We start from the raw sequence: 23914 nt of genomic DNA on the forward strand, positions 1-23914 counted from the left end.
TCCTCTATAGGCTCCCTTCACCTCTAACCACATTACCCGGTGCAAACCACGCTGCTTGGACCTTCTCAGGGTACTCACTAATTTGTATAGTTTCTGGGATCCTGTGTTAGCAAAGACCATGCCAGTGAAACAGCCCCTTGAGTGCTCCAATCTGTGTGGCCTGTTCTTTGGTTCCTGGTCAGCGGTTCTTTGGCAGTATCTGTGGTTAATATTGCCATTGTTTCTGAAATGGTTGCCAAGGACTCTTTGAATAATGTCTGTAAAGGGACCAGTTGATGTATTATGTCACAGTAGATCTCAAAACCCAAGCAGACATCATCAGCCGAAGGAACATTCTATTGCTAGTGATGCAGGACTTGGTAGAGAACAGTTGACCTCTGCAGTGGTTGACATCTTTAATACCTTTTGGACCCTCTAATATGTAAGCACAAGCAACAAAGGGGCATATTTTACAAGACCCTATCGCCACTAGAACGTAACTTTTTAACGTTGTGGTGGCGATTCGGGCTTCGCCATATTTACAAGGCAGCGTTAAGCCACTAAACGTGGCTTAACGCTGACTTGTAAATAAGCCACCCTTTCACACTATACTTAGCATGAAAGAAGTGGGCAATGGGTGTTGTGGTGGGCGTTCCGCCGTAACATCCATTGATTGTAAAGCTGCCCCATACTTACAAGAGTGGCGAAAATATGGGGCAGCGTCAAAATGAAGACCAGGAAAAACCTGGTCTTAACCGAGCGCACCGAGGAGAAATGCTTCATTTCTTCTCGTTTTTGCTGTTTCCCTGTGTGCTGCATTGTGCAGCACACATAAAAACAGCAAAACGCCATGCATGATTGTTTATGTGCATGAAGGTGTACCTTCCTTCACATAAAAAATCATTTCAAAAATGACAAGTTGCAACTTCACATAGAAGTTACAAATCGCAATTTAAGACTGTCTATGTGCAGGAAGGAACACCTTCCTGCACATAAACAATTATTCCCCACAACGCAGACACCCTTGCACTATGGTGCAAGGGAGCCTGTGTTGGCGCTGGGCATCTGAAATTAGCACCAGCACATGGGGAAACGTAGGCCTGCACAGTATTGTTGTAAATACGGTGCATTCCTGCATTTCAGAAGTGGCGAAGGCTAATGCTGCACTTCGTAACTTTTTTGTAAATATGTCCCAAAGAGCCATCTAGATCACTATGAGTTCTGATGTTCACTTGTCGATGCTTTTGCATACATCATGGATTTAATGATAATTTACAACTGGATATCACAAGAAGGTGTTTTTAGTGGTATGTGATCTGTACAACCTTACTTAAGCATTGCTGCATGCCAGTATCTTCTTGTGTCCCTCCAGTAAAGACAGATGCATTGTTTTGCCAACGCCTGTTAGGGCTGAGCCTGCAAAAGCATGTCTTAGTGCATGCGACTTGCTTACGAGACACTCTCGTGTACAGAAAAGACCTTGGAGCCCACCCATTGCTTACCATTTGTTGGCTTGCATGGCATTCTTCTTTACAGCCTCGTATTTTGTCAAGGCAGGCCTAACATCATTACTGTTCCTCTCTGTGGAGCAGGGACCAAGCACTGATTGATTCAACTTAATCAGTGCCCGTCCGCTGCTCCTGACATGATTGAGGTACTATTTAATTTTTTCAAACTTTTAGTGCCCTGCAAACAGAAGGCGTGTGACTGGCAAAAAAACATGACCAGCAAGACAAACAAAATTGCAAAGATTTATTTTCTATAGTTACCTTTTTTTATTTTGCCAAGTCTGCTTTTCTCACTTTGCACTCATTGTTTCTTTTGTGTTTGATTGTGGGTGCTGTTCTCAAAAGGTGAGGATCATTTTACTACAAAGCAATTGTTTCTTTCTTGTGTATAATTTCTGAAATGATGGTTTAACACACAATTGTGCAGTATACCCCAATCCACCCAACTCCAATATGCCCTACTCCAATCCAATCCACCCCACCTCACCTCACACCAATCATTCCCACTCAATCCAATCCACCGCAGACCAATCCAATCCATCCCACTCCAATCCAAACCACTCACCCCAATCCAGTCCACTCTAATCCATCACACTCCATTCCTCCCAACCCACCCCACTCCAGTCTGCCTCACTGCAAACCAAAATAATCTGCTCCACTTTAAACTAAACAATCTGCCCCACTTCAATTTTCTACACTCCAATCAGCCCCACTCCAGTCCAAAACAATCTACCCCACCCCAATCTAAAACAAAAATCTGCTCCACTCTAAAACAATCTGCCCAACTCCAAACTAAAACAATCTGCCCTACTCCAATCTGCCCCACTCTAATCCAAAACTATCTGTCCCACTCCAATCCAAAACAATCTGCCCCACTCCAATCCAAAACAATCCGCCCACTCATGCACCCCATTCCAATCCTAAACAATCTGCCTCACTCTAATCCTTCCCACTCCAACCTGCCCCACTCCAATGTTTATGTTATGTTTATGTTTAAGAATTTGTAGAGCGCATTGCTGCCCGAGGTCTTCCCAGCGCTAAAGAGTACTGTTTACAAGCTCTTATCCATAGGGCGTCTACTAGGGAAACATCAAAGTTTTGAGAACGGTTTTGTTGGGTAGAATTCTTATTTTATATGGGATGGCATTCCACATCTTTGGTAACAGGTGGGCAAATGATCTGCCAACCCCCCCCCCACCCCACCTGGCTCATTTCGCTCTCATTATCCTACGAGGCTGTTGCTGGGCTAATCTTAGATGCCTGGTTGGGATATACCTGGACATCATTTGCCTCAGTTTTATTGGACCTTTTTTTGTTAACAGCCCTATATGCCAGGCATAGGGACTTAAACTTTATTCTTGTTTCAATAGGGAGCCAGTGTAGCTGTTTCAGTGCTTCTTTAGTCGAGATGCGTTTGGGGATTTTTAGAAGGAGTCTTGCTGCCGCATTTTGTACTACCTGTAGTCTCTTTGTCGCATATTTAAGCGCGCCCATGTAAAGTGAGTTTCCATAGTCAAAGCACAAGATTATCCAATCCAGAACAAGCTGTCCCACTCCAGTCTGCTCCACTCGAATCCACCCCATTCCAATCCAAATAAGTCTGCCCCACTCTAATCGACTTTAATCTGCCCCACATTTTGCCCACACCAATCTGCCCCACTCAACTCAAATCAAATCAATCTGGTAAACTCCAATTCCCCCACTCTAATCCCCTCACTCCAATTTCCCCACTCCACTCTGCCCCACTCCAATCTGCCCCACTCCAATCCAATCCACTTCAGCCTAATCCACCCACTCCATCCCAATTCACCCCACTCCAATCCATGCCACTCCAATCCACCCACACCAATCCAATTCACCACAATCCAGCCCAATCCAATCTACCCTACTCCAATCCTATCACCTCACCTCACCCCAATCCAATCCACCTCACTCCCGCTCCAATCCACCCCACTCCAGTCTAATTCACCCACTCCAATCCAAAACAATCTGCCCCACACCAATCCAAAACAATCTGCCCCATTCCAGTCCGAAATACACTGCTCCAATTCAATCCCCAAAAATGTGCCCCACTCCAATTCAAACCAATCTGCCCCTCTTCACTTTGCCCCACTCCAATATGCCCCCACTCCAATCTGCCCCAATCCAATCCATAACAATCTGCCCCACTCCTATCCAAAACAATCCACCCCACTCCAATCCAATTTAATCCACCTCACCCCAATCCAGTCCACCTCACTCCTAGCCCCCTTTGTGAGGCTTTTTTAAATCTGCCAATTGTGCACTTAGAGAAACTAGCAAATTGATATAAAAAAAGTGCCGCTCCTGCAGCACAATCGATGAAACCTTGCATCACTTTGCTTTTTCCTGTCCCGCCTATGCACATCCTCGTAAAACATGGCTTATACCTATTTGTAGGCTCTCTGGATTCCCCCAATTCATCCCTGCTTTACGCATACTACGCACTGATACAAGAGAATTGATTGTTATTGCGGTTATGAAATTTCAACATGCTGCTTGGCCTATTGCAACCGCACTACCCATAGTAAGCAACGATACCATCTTAGCAGTCTTCGTTAATCGGCACAACTCTTATATAGCTTTGTCGTGTCTCTTTGCACTTTACCTCACTCTTAATGGATCGTTGCCGCTGTTTTTATCTATTTTAAAGTGATTTTATGAATTGAAGGATTTTGCGGATTTCGCTTCTTAATGTGCTTAATAAGCCTTAAGATGTTTTTTATTTTAATCTAGCTGCCTTAAGTTATTATATTAACTTACATTTAATTAGCAATGGCAGTGGCAGTATGTATGCTATGGTTGACTCGAAGGATTCTGTGGACTTTTTATGCTAGTATCTTTAATGAGCCTGAGTGTGGATTAGTTGTTTTAAGTTAGGGCATTAACTGTTTTTCATCTGCCACTATGTATCTAACTATTAGAGTGGTGCTTTTTATGACTGTTTATTGATTGACTAGTTCGAAATAAACAAAGTAAACAAAAAGAAATGTAAAAAAAACCAACAGAAATAATAAACCGGTACCTCTTATATAATTATGTTCTACTCACCCATACACCATGATCTATGATGAGAAACCATATTAACATTTCTCTCCACCGACTAAGAGGGTGCCCACTAATGGATCCTCAGTGTCTGCTCCTTGTGTGTATTAATATCTCAAAGAAGTTCCATGAAAGATGGCATATGTGTTAGCTTTTCCACATATGATCTGGCATATGGTAATCCATATGAAGTCTTAGCTTCTGTTGAAAGGCCGTAATCAGTTGTAGGTGATTGTATTGGACAGTTACATCGTAAGCGGCTGGAAGTACTGCAGCCCCTCACAACCTTGTGGCAGTGAACCTTGTCATTCTGTATTATGCCACTGCGTCCAATTGGAATAAAAAATGCTAGAGTTGAACACAATTTGTAAAATGATTTGCTTGTTTGGCTACAGCGCCATGGTATTACAAGCATGTCAAAGCCAATAGGTCTTGACTTCTAAAGGTTGAACTATTACTTTTGGCAACAGGGCCAGGCAGGTCTTTTATTCCACTAGGCATTAGGCCGGTGGGCAGGAGCCTTTGGAGGCTGGTTTTAAAAGTACAAGACCACTTCTCTGGTGACTCTGTCAGGAAGTGCCAGGAAGGAAGAGAGAAGGGGATCAGGGAGGGAGAAGAGATAGAGCAGAGAGAAGAATAGAGATATAATGTTTTGCTGGTCAGAGAGAGATAGCACAAGGAGAGGAAAGAAGCGGGTCTGTTGTGAGCATGTTTGCCAGAGCTGCTTTTGGTTCCCAGCTCTGGCCCTCTTTGGCAATGCTTTTTGAATCCAGCGAAGTGTAAAAAAGAGAAGTGAGTGGCTGACACCACTTTACAGCTGGCAGGCCCTTGTAAAATAAACAAATAAATAACATTTCAAAAATATAATATGAGGAGCTGGGTGGAGCACGGAGGGAAAGGAATGAAAACTGGGGGCGGGTGGAGGATGCAGAGAAAAAAGCAAGAGGAAGAGCAAGAAAACAGATGCACTGTGATGGAGAACTAAATATACAAATTAAAAAAGAGTCTGTGCAAGCATATAGTGGGAAGATGCAACTCATCTCATTGGAATACTGTCAAACAGAAATTCACTGGGTGGGGCACTCAAAATAATAGGGAGGCAAGCCAATCAAAACAGATAACTGAGACAGACAACAATGCTATCTCTCTAAGAGCCTGGTTTAGAGTTTGGCAGAGAGAGTACTCCATCGCAATGACGACGGCGTACCCTCTCTGCCAAACTGAAGTTTTGGCACCTCATTTAGGTATCGGGTGGAACTTGAGTAGGTCAGGGATGGAGGCTACTCTGTTTCCACTGCTGACATACTCCTCTGATGGCCCAACAGAGTAAGACCTGTTGGAGTTTTGGCACTTTGTCCACCCGCCTTATGTAGAGTGATTGGACAAACGACCAGTTTTTACTTCACACAAAACTAAAATGTGGAAGTGAGTGAAACTATTAACACTTTAATGACCCCTCACCATGGGAGAAAACTCCCTTGGCAAGGGGGTCATTCCATTTATTTTTATTTAAAAAAAGAAAATCCGGCAATCGGATTTTGTTTTTGAAAATTAAAAAAGAATATTGAAAATGTGCCGAACAGCCCCTTCATGTAGATGGAGTGGCCCGGCACACTTTCAATGCATTGACAGGAGCCTTTGTGATGGGGGACCCCCCAATGTAAGAGAGGTCAGCTGAGGCTGCAGACACAACTAAATTTGGATTTCTGTTACTCCGTCGCTCTGACGGAGTAAAAGCCATAGTCCCATCTGTTAATCAGCCCCTAACTCTGTGTAGAGCCATGTAACTTTACTCAACATAGATACCTTTTTTACTCTGACATTACAGCTGAGTCACAAATGACAGCGGTATTCAAGCCAGCAAGTTACCCACTTTTTAATCTTTATGAATGTGGTCCTAGCTTGACTTTTGTCTACCGCATTCTATTGATTAATGTATTTAGCTGTTTCAAGGCAGTCTACTTCATTTTAAGTTATTGCCTGATGTCGAATTTCGAGCTGTCCAAAGTACAGCTGCATGCAGTGCATTCATTTGAATACATCACTATAGGTCCAGAGAGTCGATCCGGCTGACCAATAATGGCTCAAAAAGAGACATGTAATAACAAATGAGAGTGGTTTTGTCGCCTGGAACTCTGCCCTGGACTTGCGTCTTCTACACTATCTGTCTAATTGTTTTCAGATTCAACAGCCAAATATATCACTCCCTGCAGCAGATCCCAACATTTTTATTTCTGAGAGGAGACCGACTAAGGCTGTACAACGTAACACATTTCTCGATTAATAACTTCCACAAATTGATGCCCTTGCCTCTCGCAGTAGTTTTAAATATATATTAAAAAGGCACTTCAGTCCATTCTCATTAACTATATTAGATTATTGCTGATTATTGCATTTAAGATACATAGTGGATAGTGCCTCTTACATTATATATGTTTTATGTGTAAATTACATGTATATGTGTTGAGGTATTCGCTATCACCTTGAAGCTAGACTGACTACAAAGACTGCCCCAAGAAATCCTGCTTGTCCTTTACACACTTGGATACCACACTTCTAAATTGCTTGCCAATTCAATCAATAGTAGCAGATTTTTGTAAGTAATTATCAATGTTATTAAAGGAATCCGATAATTTATAACCCGTTTTTTACAGAAGCCCAAGGACAACAATGCATCATCCATGCTCGCTCAACAGGGCTATTTGGCACAAGTATGTGATCAGCCAAAAATGACAAAGAAACCCATTGACTGCAGCCTGGAAAAAGTTAACGCAGCTCCACAAAAACCATCGAACCAACTACCAGACGACCGCCCGGGACCGAAGCCCGCAGGTAACACATACATGTTGACTTTTAATTTGTTGAACCCAAGGATGTCAATTAAGAGTACCTGGGACACAAAATGCTTCCTTTATGCTGCTGCTTGCAAGCCCCTGCAGGCTTCTTTGCAACACTTTTTACTTAACTCACACTGAGGGCTGATCTTTTAAATGGTTGCCCTGTTTTTAGCTTTGATGGTTTTAAGAGCTGGTTATTTGTGCCTGTCATTGATTACTATCTATGAATGAGATGCAGACTCAAGTATTTCGTTTGTTATGGACATTATTTTGTTAACAGATTCATCCCCCCAGCCCCCATCAGCCTTAGGTTTCACCTATAGACAGCTCCAACTGTTATCGAAAGACCTATTGTGTACAATGTCGATGCGTATCGTGGGCTTTGGGTTATCTTATGGCTTATGATTGTTTGGCTTTTTTGTCAACCTTATTTTCTTGCTTGCTTCCTATTTAATGGCTTTCCTTCCTCCTCTTGTGTTTGTGCCTTCACTGGCAGCACAAACTACTGCTTGGATTCAAGGAACTACTTTTTACTTTTCCATTCAACATTCCATGGAAGTGCATGTGTTTTCCTGCTCTCTCGCATGTGTGCTGCTCCCAGCTCACATCACTGTGTCCTCTGTGTTGCACACTGAGCCCATCAGGGGCTTCCCCACACACCACCCCTCTCCTATCCTATTCAGCTGTCTTCAGCTTATCTTCATTTGTAACACACCTGATCTCACGTGCTTCTCCCCTGCTGCTCCTTATTGCTCTATTGACATTCCGTTGCTTCTCCACCCCTCTTTTCTAAAAGGCTCGGCAGCTACAATTTGCTACCAGGTCGTTCGTTTCTCAACTTGCTAATGCACTTTCATACACTGTTATATTTTAATTTGCGGGTCCTGGATGGATGTTTGCCATCTTTTAATTGTAAATTAAAAGCCCAAAAAATGGCTGGTGAGTGTCAACACATACGTGCACATGCGAGGTGACACATGCATGCATACATCATCATGATGGGCTGGCCAATGTAGCGTTTGTTTTTGCAGAAGGTTGTTCAACATTGACAATACAAATCAGGAAAGGGGAGACAGAGGTCAGGAAACAGAGGACTCTGCCTCCTATGTTTACTTTATCAAACAAATATAGTCTGTCTGCGCTGTTTGGACTATCTTTCCACTCTACTCTAAAAAACAGAACGTTTTCTTAAAATAATTTTCACCCACCAAGATTTCCCTTGGTGGCATGCTTCATCATCAGATTCTTCCCAACCCGCTTCAGAATGGGCCATGCTGCGACCAACAGAGACGTGGGGGCACTTTTAGTCAAATACTATGAAGAGTTAGGTGGTATAAGAGTGGGAGGGTCCTATCTAGAGTTAAAAATACCTGGCTACGTAGGAACAAAAGTTTTATTCTGACCTCTTGCTGGTATGGTTAAATTTGAAGATTACCATAAGCATCTTGATTGCGCTGAAGCAGGAGACCAAAACTGCTTTCACTTGGCCTTTCAAGATGAGTTGCCTGCCGATTACTATTGTCATGTTCCTTATATGGGTTTCCTGTAGGGGTGTGGGTCCAAGTTTGGTAGGCCACTAGATAGAGTCCCAGAGTAATGTGTCTTTGCAAAAGATTACTCCTTCCAACTTGTCCGTGTTGAGCTAGAGGCAGATGATTTTCATTTATCTGGTGACTTTGGTCATACAGGAGGAGAAATTGGTCCAGGTGTTTAGTGTCTATCGGAGCGGGAGAATATGAGCTGGGTGTCATCAGCATAGGATATGATGTTGATTCCATGGGCAGAGATGATAGTGGCGAGTGAACTCATTTAAGAGTTAAACAGAGTGGGCTTGAGTGAGGATTCTTGTGGAACTCCGCAGACGACATTAACGGCCTCCGAGGTAAAGGGGGTCAGGCTGACCGACAGTGTGCGGCCTATCAGGAAGAAGCAAATCCAGTGAAGTATGCTACCTTGGTTGTCTGCTTCGTGCAGTTGTTGGATAAGAATGGGTGGGAGACAGCGTCAAAGGCTCAGGAAAAATCCAAAAGTATGTGGTTCGCTGTTTCACCGCTGTCTATGATCATCTGCATGTCGTTCATGGCGGGGATGATGGGAGTCTCTGTTCTGTGGTTGGGCCTGAGTCAAGACAGAGTGGTGTCAAGGATGTGGTTGTCAGAAAGTAGGGTTGCTAAGCCTTTGTTTATGATCTTTTCTATGACTTTTGACAGGTAAGGTAACAGGGAGATAGGCCAGTAATTAGCTATGGTCTTTGGGTCACCTGAAGGTATCTTGAAAAGCGGGAGTACTGTGGCATGTTTACAGCATTGGTGGCTGTGATGATTGGGTTGTTCAGGATCACGGCAGTGGCTCTGACTTGCTGATGGTAGAATCTGAAGAGGATTCGTAGGTGCACTTCAAGGTATTATTCTGGCTTTGCCTCCATTACGTTGAAGTTCTTGCAGTGGTGTTCAGTGAGCCTGAGCTCTTCTGTGTACCAGCATGCTTGTGGGCTGGTTTTAGTGGCTTTGTTGGCTTTGAGAAGAATCAGAGTCTCTGAGCAAACAGTGATCCAGGCATTGAAAGAGGGGATGGATTCGGGGAGGTTGTTGTGTCGATGTTGTGCTGGTGTTCTGGGAGTTTGGAAGACCATGATGCTGAAATCTTGTTCTAGTTCTGTATTAAAAATTTGTTGATGGCATTTCTGTGGTAGTGTGAGATCAGTATGCTGAAGTTGATGATGGTGTAATCGTGTGGCTTTGTCTGCTGTGATATTGCAGAAGCTGGTGAAGAAGGAGGCCAGAAGGTGTCCGGTAGCATGTGTGGGGCCTTTCACTCGCTGGGTGTGTCAGAAGTGGGACAGGTCCTTGAGGAGGTTGGTTGTGTTGGGATTGGTGAGGTTCTCCAGGTGATACTTATGGTTGCCAATTGGGATGAAGGTGCTGGGGTTGAGGATCAGGGGGCGACAAAGTCAGCGATAATGGTTCCAAAGTTGGTGTGTGGTCTGGAAGGGTGGTAGGCGAGGGTGCGGCTCAGGGTGTAGTTCGATGTGATGAGGAGTTTGAAGGTCAAGTGCTCCATGTTGCTTGTGATGCCTTTGAACGTGGTAGAGCAGTGGACGGATTCTTTGAAGATGATAGTGATTCTGCCTCCGGGTCTGTTTTTGCTGTCCTGTCTTGCATTCTTGTAACCGGGGGTGATTGCTGTGACAGGCGCTGACGAGAAAGTCATCCAGGTTTTGGTCAGGAAGAGCAGGTCCGGTGAACGGTTATGTAGCTATCCGAAATTTCTGTGGCATTTTTATTGAGAGACAGAGTGTTGAGGAGTGTGCACTACAGGGAGTGGTGTGATGTAGTGGGGGTCGGGTGTGTGTGGTCGTGTGTGCTGAGTGTGTTGGGTGTGTGAGGTGTGTTGGGGGAGTGAGGTGGATGCGTGAGAGTGCATGTGAAATGGCAGGTGGCAAAGGAGAATGCGCCTTCAGTGTTGGGTGGGGAGGCACAGCAGAAGTGGAGTTGCGAAGGCGTAGAACTGGGTGAGAAGAGAACCAGGAGTCCTGGCACTGAGCCTTCAACTAGGACAGACAGGCTTGCTGTTGGCGTGCCAGCGGTGTGGCCACTGGACGCAGACTCTATTAAGTGAAAACACTTTTGGCAGGAAACCAGTAATGTTACTTCCTGACTCACAGTATTGCAGAGAGCAGAACTTGTCTCTTGAGAATCTTCTTTCATGCTTAAAATGGCATTGAGTTTTCCACTCCTTGGAGGATGTGTTGTCAACTTGAGATAGTCAATTTTTATGCGAGGTATCTAGGGGGTTTCCAGAAATACAGCTTTTTGTGTGATGGAGGGGTAAAAGGTTTAATACCATGTAGGAGTCATATTTGCAGTTGAGCAGCCTAAACCTTAAAGACAAAGTTTTTTCCCCCCAATATGATGTTGCAAGATTTGGCTGACCACATGACTGCAGGGTCACAGTTTAGTGTTCAGCCAAGTGTGGATTGGTTTTGAGGATCCAGGTGGTGATAATAGGAAAACTCGTTTTTAAGTGATTGTTTTAAGTGGTGGTTTAAAATTCAGTTTTGAATGTTGCCATGAACTTTGGCCAAGAATTCTACACCATCTGGGGATAAGACTTTCCTTCAAAATATATTTGTGTGTCACTGGTGGAGCATCCTGCGATATTTAATGGCAGAACCCTTTTGGCTCCTAACGGACTCTGTAGAGCTATGAAGTAGTTGTCAGAGTGCATTGCCATGAAACTTTGTTTTATAAGGTTGAGTTCGCAATTACACGCAGCGGAATAAAGACATGTAATACTAAGCTCTGTGTGTGGCGTGTTTATTAGTGGGTACCCAGGCTGGGAAGATGCTACAACTGGCATACAAGTTGGTAAGCCTGACAGAGGAAGCTAAAGGCTCCATGCAGAGGCTGAATGGAGTGGGAGAGAGCGTGAAACCTTGGAGCACTGCCTGTTGGATCATGATAGGGTTGTAGAACTAACTAATCCTTCTTATGAGTTTGCACCGATTGTTCAAAGCAGTGGTGCACCAGTTGAGGACTGTGCCATGGATTCCCACTTTACTTTTGAGAATTTGTATGAGAATGGCATAGTTAAGCATGTCAAAAGCTGCTCACAGGCTAAGAAGGATGAGGAGGCAGGAGTCCCCGTTCCATTGTCTGAGACGTGGAAAGCATCACCATCAATTTTTCTAAAAGCAGTTTCAGTGCTACAGTTTGATTTGAAGCCTGACTGAGTTCACCCGTGAGGTAATTTCCTCAAACTGTTTAAGTTTGGTCTCCACACAGCTCTCTAGATCCAGGAAGCGGAGAGTTGAGACCAGGAAAGCATTGTTCAGGTCCTGGGGTCAGCCCATACTTTTTTTTAGTGGAAGCAAGACCTAATCTATTTATAAACACTCAGGGACAGTTCATTAGACTAAGTATGTGCTAATTAAATCAGAAAGGCTAACTTCCTTGAGAAGCATTCTGGAATTTGTCTTAAGGACATTGGGTGAGTGCAATTGTTATTTGTACTTTTGTTGGATATACATCTCTGAAAGAGATCTAAGTTAATAGTTTTAGTTCAATAGTTTTACATTGCTGGAACTTCCGGCGATGAGGAAGGGAAAGTTCAACCTTCTTCTCTTTTTCAGCAAAGAAAGTGGAGAACTCACACAAGGTGGATGATACATCTGGTTTTGGAAGTGTGCATTCTTTACCTATCTTGAAAAGCTTTTTTAGGCCTTTTTTTCTTTGTCGATATTCTTTTTTAAATAATTTGATTTGACTTTTGAAATACGTTTAAAAAAAAATCAGCTTCCTTCATTAAAAAGTTGTTCCAGGTTCTCCCGGGATTGTTTTTGATGCCTGATATGTTCAAATGCTGTAAGAGTTTTTCTGACTTGGGTTAGCTCTATAAACTTGTCTTTTTAATTTTTGCCGTTTTGTTAATGTAGGGGTGTTCTTGCCCATATTTCCTCTCATGTTGTCATGGTACTGAACTGTTAACTATTGATCTCTGCTCCCTGGGAATGGTTGTAATGCTTGAGCTACTTCCGATGCTAGCCTTGTCTTGATTAAAGAGCCTCAGATCTTCAATCCATTATTTGGGTCTCTTTGCTTGAACAGTTGTTAATGATTTCGAGGAGCGGAGAGAGAAGGGACTGGGATGGGTGCATCGGTTAATATTTTCCTTTTATTTACATTTCGAGATCTTGAGTGGAGCCTTCTGGGGCCATATTATGTAGTAGAGTGCTCTTTCCCTGTTTGCACCTGGTGCACCTTTAAATAGGTGCACCGGGCGCAAACAGAGAAAGTGCGCCCTCATACATAGAATGTGCTGCCCCCAGGGCAGCCGCAAACTTGTGCTGCCCTGTGGGAAGCACATTCAAGTGAAATACAGAGCGGCTTTGAAGCAGCCGCTCCGTATTACACTGTGCAGGCGGAAACTTGTCTGCACTTTTAAGGGGGATTAGAGATCCCCTTACGGGCGAGTGCAGTGAGTGACTGCACCTGCCTGCAAGGGGCTGTCTGGGGGTCCATAATACCCCCTCCAGAGGGCTGCTCCTTGGGGGGCACTGGCAGTGCGCCATCTTACAGGTGGCACACTGTCAGTGTGCCTCCTGAGAGAAGTCCGGACACAAGACACAACATACACGCAGCTAAGGCATTGATGTCGGGCCCATACATCTGAGCCCTACCATGGAACTCTTTTTATCCTGATTGTAGCAACAATGGTTCTTACACATGGAACTCTGGGGAAATAATGCGAGTTTTGTGTGCTCGTATTTACTTTTCATTCTCGCTATCCCACAATTGGACCATTGATCATTTCTACATTTAAGCCCTGATGAAGTTCAATGTGAATTGAATGAAACGCGTTGCTGGACCTGTTTTTGATACCATTGAAATAAAGGAGAAATAAACACAAAGGGACATTTGTCCGTTTATCATATCTTTTGGAAAAGAAAACTTGGTGGTGTACCTTTCCCAAATTATTCATTTCTTGATCTGCATTGCAGTTTGCACCCAACAATGGCAGGTGCAGGAGTTGTTGTGCACACTTCCATAGATTACTATAAGAAATTACTATACGAGGAACGTAGCAGTGAAGTGCGGCTCTCATAGTACGCATTTGTTCTCTCCTTTCGTTGCCTCCTGAGTGTGTCTTTGCCTCTGTGCCCGCATCTGTAATAGGATGCAGGGCAGAGGTAAAGGGCTTCCCTCCTTTGCATGCCCACGCCCCCATGCAAATGAGAGAACGCCCTTTGAAGGTAGCAGTGGCACTTACATGCGCCAGTACTATCGGTATTACAGAAGGGCCCGCAAAAGTTTCTGTGGCCCCTTTTGTAAAACCAAAGTCCCCCTGGGGCACGCAAGGCTGGCACAAATGCCTGTTGCGCCCCTGGGGCACCTTCTCTAATATGGCCCCTGGTGTGTGGGGAAAACAAAGCTTGGGGTGAGATTGTTTTTTTTTTTTTTATATTTTTTTTATTGAAACTGAAAGGTGTCATACAACATTTAAGTACAATACAAAAAACAAAAAAAGAAAAATAAAGTTACAAAAACCAGAACATCTCAAAAAGAATAAACCAAGATCCTTCTAAAATACCGGAAACAGTTAAGGAAATAACCTTAATACAAAGAGAGTCAAAAGAAATTTCCCCAAATTTTTTCGAATTTTCTCCCCCCTCCAATCCTCGCCGCATAGTTGCGCTCACTGATCTTGACTCTGCGCATTTTACGTAGCCATTCATAAAAAGAAGGTATCTGGGTTGATCGCCAGTTCTGAAGTAACAATGATCTAGCCACAACCATACAAATGAATAGAAGTTTGGCAAGTGCGACAGAGAGATTAAGATTCTGATCAAAACCATGAAGCATCAAAATAGAATTTACAGGTATCTGAATCTGAAAAATCGAAGATAAGAAAGCAAAAATATCTCCCCAGAACTTTTTGACCATGCAACATTCAGCCATGACATGTGTCCAATTAGCGGGGGTAAAGCTTTGACAACGAAAGCAGATCGGTATAAAATTACTAAACATTTTGGCAATTACCGCCGGAGTATAGTAGAGGAGCCATTTCCCAAAAAATATCATTCTGCGCCAATTGGCTCCCCGTAATGTGGAAAAATTATATTTATTAATAGTCCGCCACGTCGTTAAAGATAAAACCTGTTTTTCATGTTCCCACCATTTTTTAACTACTTTGGGTCCTAAATCGTCTTGTTTAATCTGAGCCAGCTGACGTTTCCATTCACCAGGTTTCCTTATTAAAGTACTATTGAAAAAAAGGTCGTTGTTAAAAGGGGAAATCTGATGAAAGGAAGTGGGTGCAAATGGCTGCAAAAGTTTATAAATTATATTATAAGACTCGGCTAACAAAAAATTGCCAGAAAGTAGTAGGCGCATCTCGGACGGAGTTAACCACCTGGAATGATGTAAAAAATCGCCCACTTTGCTAAAGCCGGCCTTAGTCCAATAGCGCATTAAATGCGAACTTACCCCCTGCCCTCTTGAGGAGAGTAAATTAGTCAGCAAAGAGGAGGTATTGAAAAGAGAGAGAGAATATCTGGTAGTCATGGCCGAAAGCTTCATGAAAAACCAAGCTAATATTTTATACCGAACCAATTTTGGGGATTTAGGTATTTGAAGAGGGAAGGATATTTGACTCTCCGAAAAAATTAAATCGAAGAAAAAACTAATATAGTAATTTGGGTTCGGAGTAGGGACCTTGAAACGAGTTAAATACTGAGCAAAGAAGGCAAAATAATAATCTCTAATGTTTGGAAGTGCTAGGCCACCGTTATCTAAACCGTCATAAAGAGTAGTCATCGCAATCCGGGGCTTTTTATGTGCCCAGAGAAAGCTTGAAAATAAGGATTCTATTTTCGAGAAAAAAGACCCTGGGAGAAAACACGGAATTGTTGAAAACAAGAAATTAAATAATGGTAAAATAGACATTTTAATCAGGGCGACTCTACCCAGTAATGATAAAGGTAATTTATTCCAGCGGGTTAGCATTGAGCGAACCCTTTGAAGAAGGGGAACAAAGTTCAAACTGAAAAGATCTGTAACTGAAGAGGAAAAAAACACCCCCAGATATCTTTTAGGTTTATTATTAATACAGCCGCGTAAATCGGGATATAATTCTGGAGTATGATTGCCACAAATCAAAATTTCAGTCTTTTTTTTATTAATCCGGTAGCCCCCAAAAGACTCAAATTGCTCAAAAATCTGAAATGCCTGAACTTGAGACTGCAGATCGGAATTAATAAGTAGCATGATGTCGTCCGCATAAAGTTTAATTTTAGACATAAATGGAATTGGGGTGAAATCTCTACAGACTTACGAATAGCTATTGCGAGAGGTTCGATAAAAAAAGCAAAAAGAATAGGTGATAGAGGACACCCCTGACGGGTTCCACGATTAACTGAAACAGATCCAACCGAATGTGAATTAATGATGATATTAGCATAAGCACCCGAGTAAAGATTACAAATAAAATTAATAATGTTGCATGGGATATGGAAGTGCTGCAAAATAATGAAAAGTGTCTCCCAAACCACCAAATCGAAAGCTTTTTCTGCATCAAATAACAAAATAAGTGCGGGAATCCTCCGTGTCTCCAAGTAATCCAAAGCTTCTGCCAGATAGTGAGTATTAGTCATGAGCTGTCTACCGGAAATAAAACCGTTTTGGTCTATATGAATCAGATCAGAAGAAATACGGTTACATCGAATAGCCAGTAATTTAGTGACGATCTTGTAATCCGAGTTTAAAAGAGTAATGGGTCGATATGAGTTAGGATCGGTAGCATCTTTCCCCTTCTTCAAAAAGCTGACCACAGTGCCCTCACGGAAAGAGTAAGGAATTGAGGCTCCAGATAGCATGGAGTTAAGCAAAAGTAGAAACAGATTAGAAAAAGAGGGAAAAAAAACCTTGAAAAACTCTGCAGGTAGTCCATCCGGACCAGCGGCTTTCCCTGATGGAAGATCTTTTACCACCGCCTCTATCTCTTCCGGAGAGAATGCATCCGCCATAATTAATTCTTCGGAATGGGAAAGAGAAGGGATCTCAGCCTGCCGTAAAAAGGAGTTTAATTTAGGCTGATTGATTTTAAGCTGATGAGAATATATATTTTGATAATGACGATGCATTATCGCACCTATTTTATCTGGATCGGTGGTAGATTGATGCGAAACCGGGCATTTTAACTCCCTAATTAAATTAGATGCGGCTTGTTCTTTGGCCTGCCAGGCCAAGAATCTCCCAGTAAAATTACTTTCTTCATATATTTTTTGATATTGAGTACGAAAAAAAACCTCGCCCTGCTCATATAAAAAAGTAGTGTATTTTTGTTTAGCTTCATTTAATTGTTCTATAACCGATCGTGAGGGATTTTGTTGCCTTAGAACACTCAGTGTATGTATACGAGATTCCAGTAGTTTGATTTGAGCCTTGGATACAATTGAAATGGCCGCATCTTTCCCTATTATGATTCCGCGAATAAAGGCCTTTAGGGCGTCCCAGATAATACTTATGGGGGCGGTGCCCATATTAAGAGTTATAAATTCTTTAATCATGTTTTTTAAATCAGAGACCCATTTATCGTCATTAAGATGAGCTCGATTAAGAACCCATCTTTTGGGGGATCTTCTAAGATCCCCAAAAGTGAACTCCCTAATAAGCAGAGCATGGTCTGAGAATACGTTAAACAGCGTATTGCAAAAGCCGAGCTTAAGATTGCGAGAAGCTATGAAAAAATCGATGCGGGATGAGGATTTGAATCTACCCGACCAGCAGGTATAATCTCTTTTAGAGGGGTTGTCAGCCCGCCAGTGATCAGAGAGATCGAATAATTTGATATAATGTGAAATGGTTTGAAAGACTTTTGGTTTAAGTTGTTTGGATGATTGAGATGATGTGTCCAAATGCGGGTCCATTAACACATTAAAATCCCCACCAATGACAATATCACCTGGGACCATCAAAAGAGATTGGAACAAGTCTTCGTACAAGCTGGCATCGTCTATTAGAGGTCCATAGCAACATACAAAGATAAAAGGTTTCTGCCTGGTTTTAACTCTGCATGAGACCCAGCACCAACGTCCTAAGCCTCCCTGTTGTGATTGAATGATATCAGCACATAAGTTCTTATTCAAAAATATAGCCACCCCTCGCTGAGATACATCGCAAGATGCGAAACACCGAAAGGAAGCCCAGGATTTGAACATTGAAAACCCATCGAGCTTGGAAGAGGGAATATGAGTCTCCTGTAACAAAATAACGGAGGGATTCTCAGCCTTTAACCAAACTTCCAAAGCGCGCTTTTTCTTAATATTGTTCAAGCCATTAACATTAAGAGAAAGGAACTTCAAACTATCCTTGTTAGACATTGAAATCGGAATTGAATTGACTACGAAGAATTATCACCGTTGGGGTGAGATTGTTATCAATTAGGAATGTGATAGAAGTATTGTTGCAGCATCTTTAATATCCCAATAGTGCACATTTAAATCGTCTTGAAAAATGTTGTTACTCAAGATTATTAGGGAGTCCTTGATGTGTATGATCAGTTGTTTAATAACGATGTTGTTCCTTCTGGGTGGATGGTAGATGAGATGGAGTCTGAGGGGCGCAGGGATGATTGTTTTCATTATGAGAGACATTGGAAAGTGGGAAATTAACTTCTTTTTTTATTCTCTCAAATGGGTTTGAGTTTTTGTATTAATGGTTCTACCACCAATGTCTTCCTTTCTCTCCATGTGTATGATGAAGTATTCCCAGGGGAAAGCAGGTTTAGTACCGTTCGTGAGGATTCCTTTAGCCAGCTTTCGGTCAAAAAGATGAGATCCAGATTGTTAGAGTTGATAAAATCAGCAACTGCTAAGCTATATTTACCCCTAATCCATAGCTGTGCAAGGGACATGTGAGAAGCTACTTGCAAGAGTTGAAGTCGATTCTGTCTCTGTTCGATTTTTTTTAGACAAATGCCTTTTTACATTTTATGATGTTTTCTTTTCTTTACGCCGAAGAATTGAGTAGACCCCTGGTTTAATTCGATACAGTATCGAGATAAAAAACAAATCGAGCCTCCGAGTTTTGTACACAATCACAACTTTCCTAACTTTTGTAAAGTAAGAATTCTGATTTATTGAAGAGACAAACACACATATTATCCCTTCACTTCTTTACTCTGCCTCCTTCCTATTTTATTTCTTTTTCATAAAGCGTGTCTTGCAAATGTAATCACCACAGGATTACTATCAGGAGTTTGCAATACCATATTACTTTCTCCTGAACAGTAATCTTTGTAAGTAGAGTGTGTTTAAATGGAGTCATCAGTTCTTTCTGCATCACAGACAGAGAGATGTGGTAGCCACAACTACAATGTAAGAAGCTTGCCATGCACTACAATTGATGGGCCACAGTCTGTGGCTATTGGTTGTTTGTGCCTGTCTTTGTTAGGAAATCAGTTTCTTCTCGGCTGTTAAGATTTGTTGCTGCTTCCAATAATCAAAACTGAAAGCATCATTTTGTACCTCTGTGTCTTTAACATCATTGTGATGGCTTATAAAGCCATTGTGCCAATGGGATTTATAACCTTAAAAGATGGTATGATAATAATAGAATAGGATCTGAATTGGCAGAACTAAGCTAAAAAACGTACATTCATTAGAAACTTCAGATTGCTTCATCAGCAGCTATCATCTCCATCAGTCTTTAGTCTTCCACCACTTTGAGAAGTTGACCATCTTTGGCACATATTCCCCCTTGCCCTTATTTATGTTTTATTTATGAATTGATTTATACAGCACAGACTGTCCCTCTCCAGATTTCAGAACACTGTACATTAAGCATTGGAGCACCATACTGTCATAGACTGACTGTGGAATATATTTGTGTTTTGTAGTTGGTTACATGGCAGAGCACAAACCATTCCTATAGCATGTTTCTATGCACTAGGTACAGACATTGTTTACAATATATACATGAGATGGATCACCCTATCCCATCAAGAAGGCAATCAGCGGCCTGAATTCTAAAGCGCTGCTTACCCATGCTGATTACCCATGCTGATTACCCAGGGCTTTGACCCATAAAGGCATACTTGATTGCCATTAGCACCACGGCCATGGCCCCCCTAAATTAATTCCATTTTACCACAAGTGCCTTGACTTTGTCTAACAATACCGGTTTACGGTTCGACAAAGTCATAACTCCGTGCCATTATTCTAACCTAAATAGAAAATGGGGACAACCCAGTAACCCAGGGACACAGGCAGGACAATTACTAAACAATAAAGTGGTCCCTCTGGGGGTAGTGTAGCCCTTGACTACCACGGCAATAGTGTTATATATGGGAAAGAAGGAAAAACTACTCAAATGTGTACATTTCAGTTATGCGTTCAGTGCATTTATTTATACAGATCTCATTAATGAATATATTGATCAATTCACACAATATAATGTAATACGCACACAAGTTGCTCCTAAAGAGTGACGGCGCCGTGAGAGTGATGTACAGAGAATAACAAGCATTTGCAAAGCATTCGGTCTCGCCTTTGGGACTTTATACGTACTTTGCGATTCATCACATTAAGGGTAGGGGCGTAAAATGGGGAGACCAGCTGCTGTGAAGAAAAAGCTAACACAATTTGGGTAGACTTTAAGGACAGTGTTTGGGGCAGTGTGACGGAGGGAGGGGAGAGGGTTCTGCAGAAGGACTGTAAGTGAGGGGCAATGGAATAGCATAGATAGAGACCAACAGAGAGTTTGGAGAAGAGTCAGTTTAAAAGAGATAAACAGTTAGGAGTGAGGGAGAGGAGAAACTAGAAGAAAGAGACAGCCAGAGTTTTGGGGGGAGGATAGATGGAGGGAGTGTGCATTTGAGAGAGTTTAATAAACAGAGACAGGCAGAGTTTGTCCTTGAGGAAGATGAGAAACTTTAGAAGAGAGAGACAGACTTTTGGGGTGGAGGGACGGACGCAGGGTTTAAAGGGACTGCGCATGAGACAGCGAGAGAGAATTTGAATGGCAAACAGTGAGTTTGAAATCTTGTTTCAGGGGACAGGGAAGCATCAGACAGAAGGGCAGAGATCTGTGGCACAGACAGGCATAAACATTGTATGCCCCTTCCGGTTGCCACTAAGCACTGCCCCCAAGGTTTTAAGGTCTTTACCAAGCTATCCCGTCCTCGTATTCTTGACTATATTTTGTTTTATGTGTCTACGGTTTTTGGTGGAAGTCTAGAAATACAAGTACCCCGGTATCTTCTACAGTTAAAACACAGGCATTTCTAAAGTCAATTACTCTGGAAAATAAATAAGTTTAAAAATGTCAAATACATGGGTAAAATAATACACATTGGGATTTTAAAAACAAGATCAGGTCAAGAGAATACAGATTGAACATGAGAACACCAAACAGCAGGATACATAGGTTTACCTGGCAAAATGGCAAGGCACCCTCGTATGCAGGGCACAAACCCTTAAATGTTCGTGAGTGCGAAAAAGCAGCCACCCAGGGCAGATCAGTTGAGCAAAACAAATCCGAGTCGCTGGGAGCTTAAACATAGCAGTCTCCCTAGTTTATTGTGGTCTGCAAAGTATGTGTTTGTGAAATCCGACCTTTCACCTGGAAATGATTTGCATTTATTCACAGAGCTCCTTTAAAATAGACCACTTGAAAAGACCTCCTGGCTTACGATTAAACAAAAGAAGACATGCCAAAATTAGAATTTTGAATTTATTTTACATTGTTCAGAGCCAGTAGGGCTGGTATTGAATCATTCAATTGCTAAGTATTTAATGTATCCGCGTTTTAAATATAATTCTTCTATTTTTTGGGGTAAAAGATGTCACACACCATCTAGAACTGTCGACCTTAAACCTGGGGAACCCATTGCAACTTTTGGATTACTTTCACCGTGCTGCTTTAACCGATAAGGGGGGAACGTGGGGGGCCTTTTCCACTCACTCAGGAGCGGGAGGTCCAGCATAAACAAGGGCCCGAACGAACGTTTTACAAAAAGTAGGTTATGCCGTTCCTCTCAAGTAAAAGAGTGCAGAGTCAGGATAGACCGGAATCCCAGGGGCCCCAAGAAATGGGGTCAGTGTGGGGAATCCATAAATCGGATAGTAATGCCCTCACACACCCTTGCAGGTGTCATGCTTCATCATCTGGGCTGCTCCTCGTCGGGTCGGCGGTGCAATACCCAATGGGCTCCCTGTAGTAGGGGCTCTTTATCGGAGATCTTTTTATCCGAATGCCGTATGGTGAAGTGCAGGTGTGGGGGCAGTATCGTGTAGATGAAGTGAAGTGAGTTAAAATAGGGTTGGGAGTGCCGAAGTAAACAAGTATTTATTCTGGGGGTCTCCTACCCTAAGTAAAAGCAAAAAACAAGGCACTAGCCCGAGTGTAATGTCTCGTGTAGTGTGATTCCTTGTTTTACCAAGTGTGGGTCAACATGTTTCTCGCTCCTGGATGAATATCCTCGCGATTGTTCAGGACCTAAATGATAACTATCTACACCAAAGTTGCGTGGTATGTTTTCTACTCACGGTAGTAGTGTCTAATAATTAAAGTACCTGGATCTACCTGTTTTGGGAGACAAAAACGTATAGATATCGTTCAGGTTGAAGTGGTACATTACAAGCATAGGCACAGTCTAACAGTGACTCTGACTTCTAATCTAAAACACACGTGAAGTGAACGTAATTACGTTGGAGGACTAAAACAATTTAATTAAAAACAGGTGGTGAGTCTCCAGAGTGAGCTAGTGTAAGCCCCTATGGAATACCATGATGCAGCAGAAACAGTGTTAGGTACTCACCCTAATCAGGCATCAACAGTACCCGGTGGGATATGCATAACGCTTGGTTCCTATAATTGTAGGACTAAACAGAGAGACAATTCATATATGAAAGATAGAGGTAGCTGTAATTGAACATCAAGTAAGTGGTCTCTATTGTTCTGTTGGTCTTAGTAAACAGAGTCTTTCCTAATTCCCTATATAGGTCTAGGGGCTCGTAAGTCTGTTGGCTAAAAGAGGGGGGGTTGTTGGTGTTGGTTTGAGGCAGAAAAGGGAGTGTACAGCATAAAGCTTGCTCGTGTATCAGCAGAACGCTGTTGATATTCCCCTCAGAGGAATGTATAGCAATAGTGGGTAGGTCAATACTGAGACCGTGTTTACGGGTCTGCCAAAGGTTGCCCAATATAGGACGTAATGTGGTCAAGCCGTTTAAACAATCTGACCACTAGCGTCAAAAGCACGGAGGTATGAATACCTCTCAGTCTACCCAAAATGGTGGGGTTTACTTCAAGTTGGTGCGGTCCATAGTGAAACCGGTAGGGATGTTTTTTTTTTTTTTTTGAAACCGTTTATTACAATCTCAAATATATACAGGTACGGGCCTACAACCTTCCGGCCGGCCGCTAAAATGACAGAAATAAATGACATATATACAATAAGGCACTTGGCGTTACAGAGACGCTAAAGCAGGAGGTATCAGCAACGTGGGCCACATGACTCTGAGCCCACAATACGGTTTCGTTTTATACAACACAACAACATAAAACCACACCCGCAAGGCAACCCGAAAGCGAAAATGACAACATACGCTCCTCAAATGGGGGGACCCCAACCATACACTAAAATCGAAGGAGGGGAAGGGGAATAGGTCTGGGACTGGGAAAACTCTGTGCCCGGGATTGAGGGAGGGGGTCATCTAGGGGGACGGAGCTGGTGAAGCGGGAGGCAACAATGGCGGCTCGCAAATACCCCCGCGGTAGGCGTTCCAGGGGCCCCACACCTTCAGCCACGCCCCAGGCTTACCCCGCGCCACATACACCACCTTCTCTCGGAACATGCACCAATCCATGTGTTCTTTCCAGGCCGACACTGCCGGAGGCCTCTGGGATCCCCACAGTTGAGCGATGTCACGTTTAGCAATCATATAACCCAGCGTCACCCATCGCGTCTGCGGAACCGAGTAGTCGGTCGGTTCCCACACATTCAGCAGGCATCTCCTCGCTTCAGGCA

At 42.8% G+C, this 23914-nt stretch overlaps 1 protein-coding gene across 9 annotated transcripts in view; it reads left to right on the forward strand.

The window, feature by feature from the left end:
- The window catches only part of LOC146863858 (uncharacterized), a 343419-nt gene that overhangs the window by 19000 nt on the left and 300505 nt on the right, over positions 1-23914 (forward strand). For all 9 annotated transcript variants that reach the window (XR_014976576.1, XR_014976580.1, XR_014976577.1 and 6 more), the window contains one exon: positions 7205-7382. Coding sequence is in view for 4 of the 9 variants with exons in the window: in XM_085640690.1 (XP_085496816.1) it covers positions 7205-7382 (178 nt within the window). In the remaining 5 variants the exon portion in view is untranslated. The remainder of the gene's footprint in view (positions 1-7204; positions 7383-23914) is intronic.

The sequence above is a fragment of the Triturus cristatus genome, chromosome 2_1, assembly GCF_964204655.1.
Source record: "Triturus cristatus chromosome 2_1, aTriCri1.1, whole genome shotgun sequence".
Classification (NCBI taxonomy): Eukaryota; Metazoa; Chordata; class Amphibia; order Caudata; family Salamandridae; genus Triturus; species Triturus cristatus.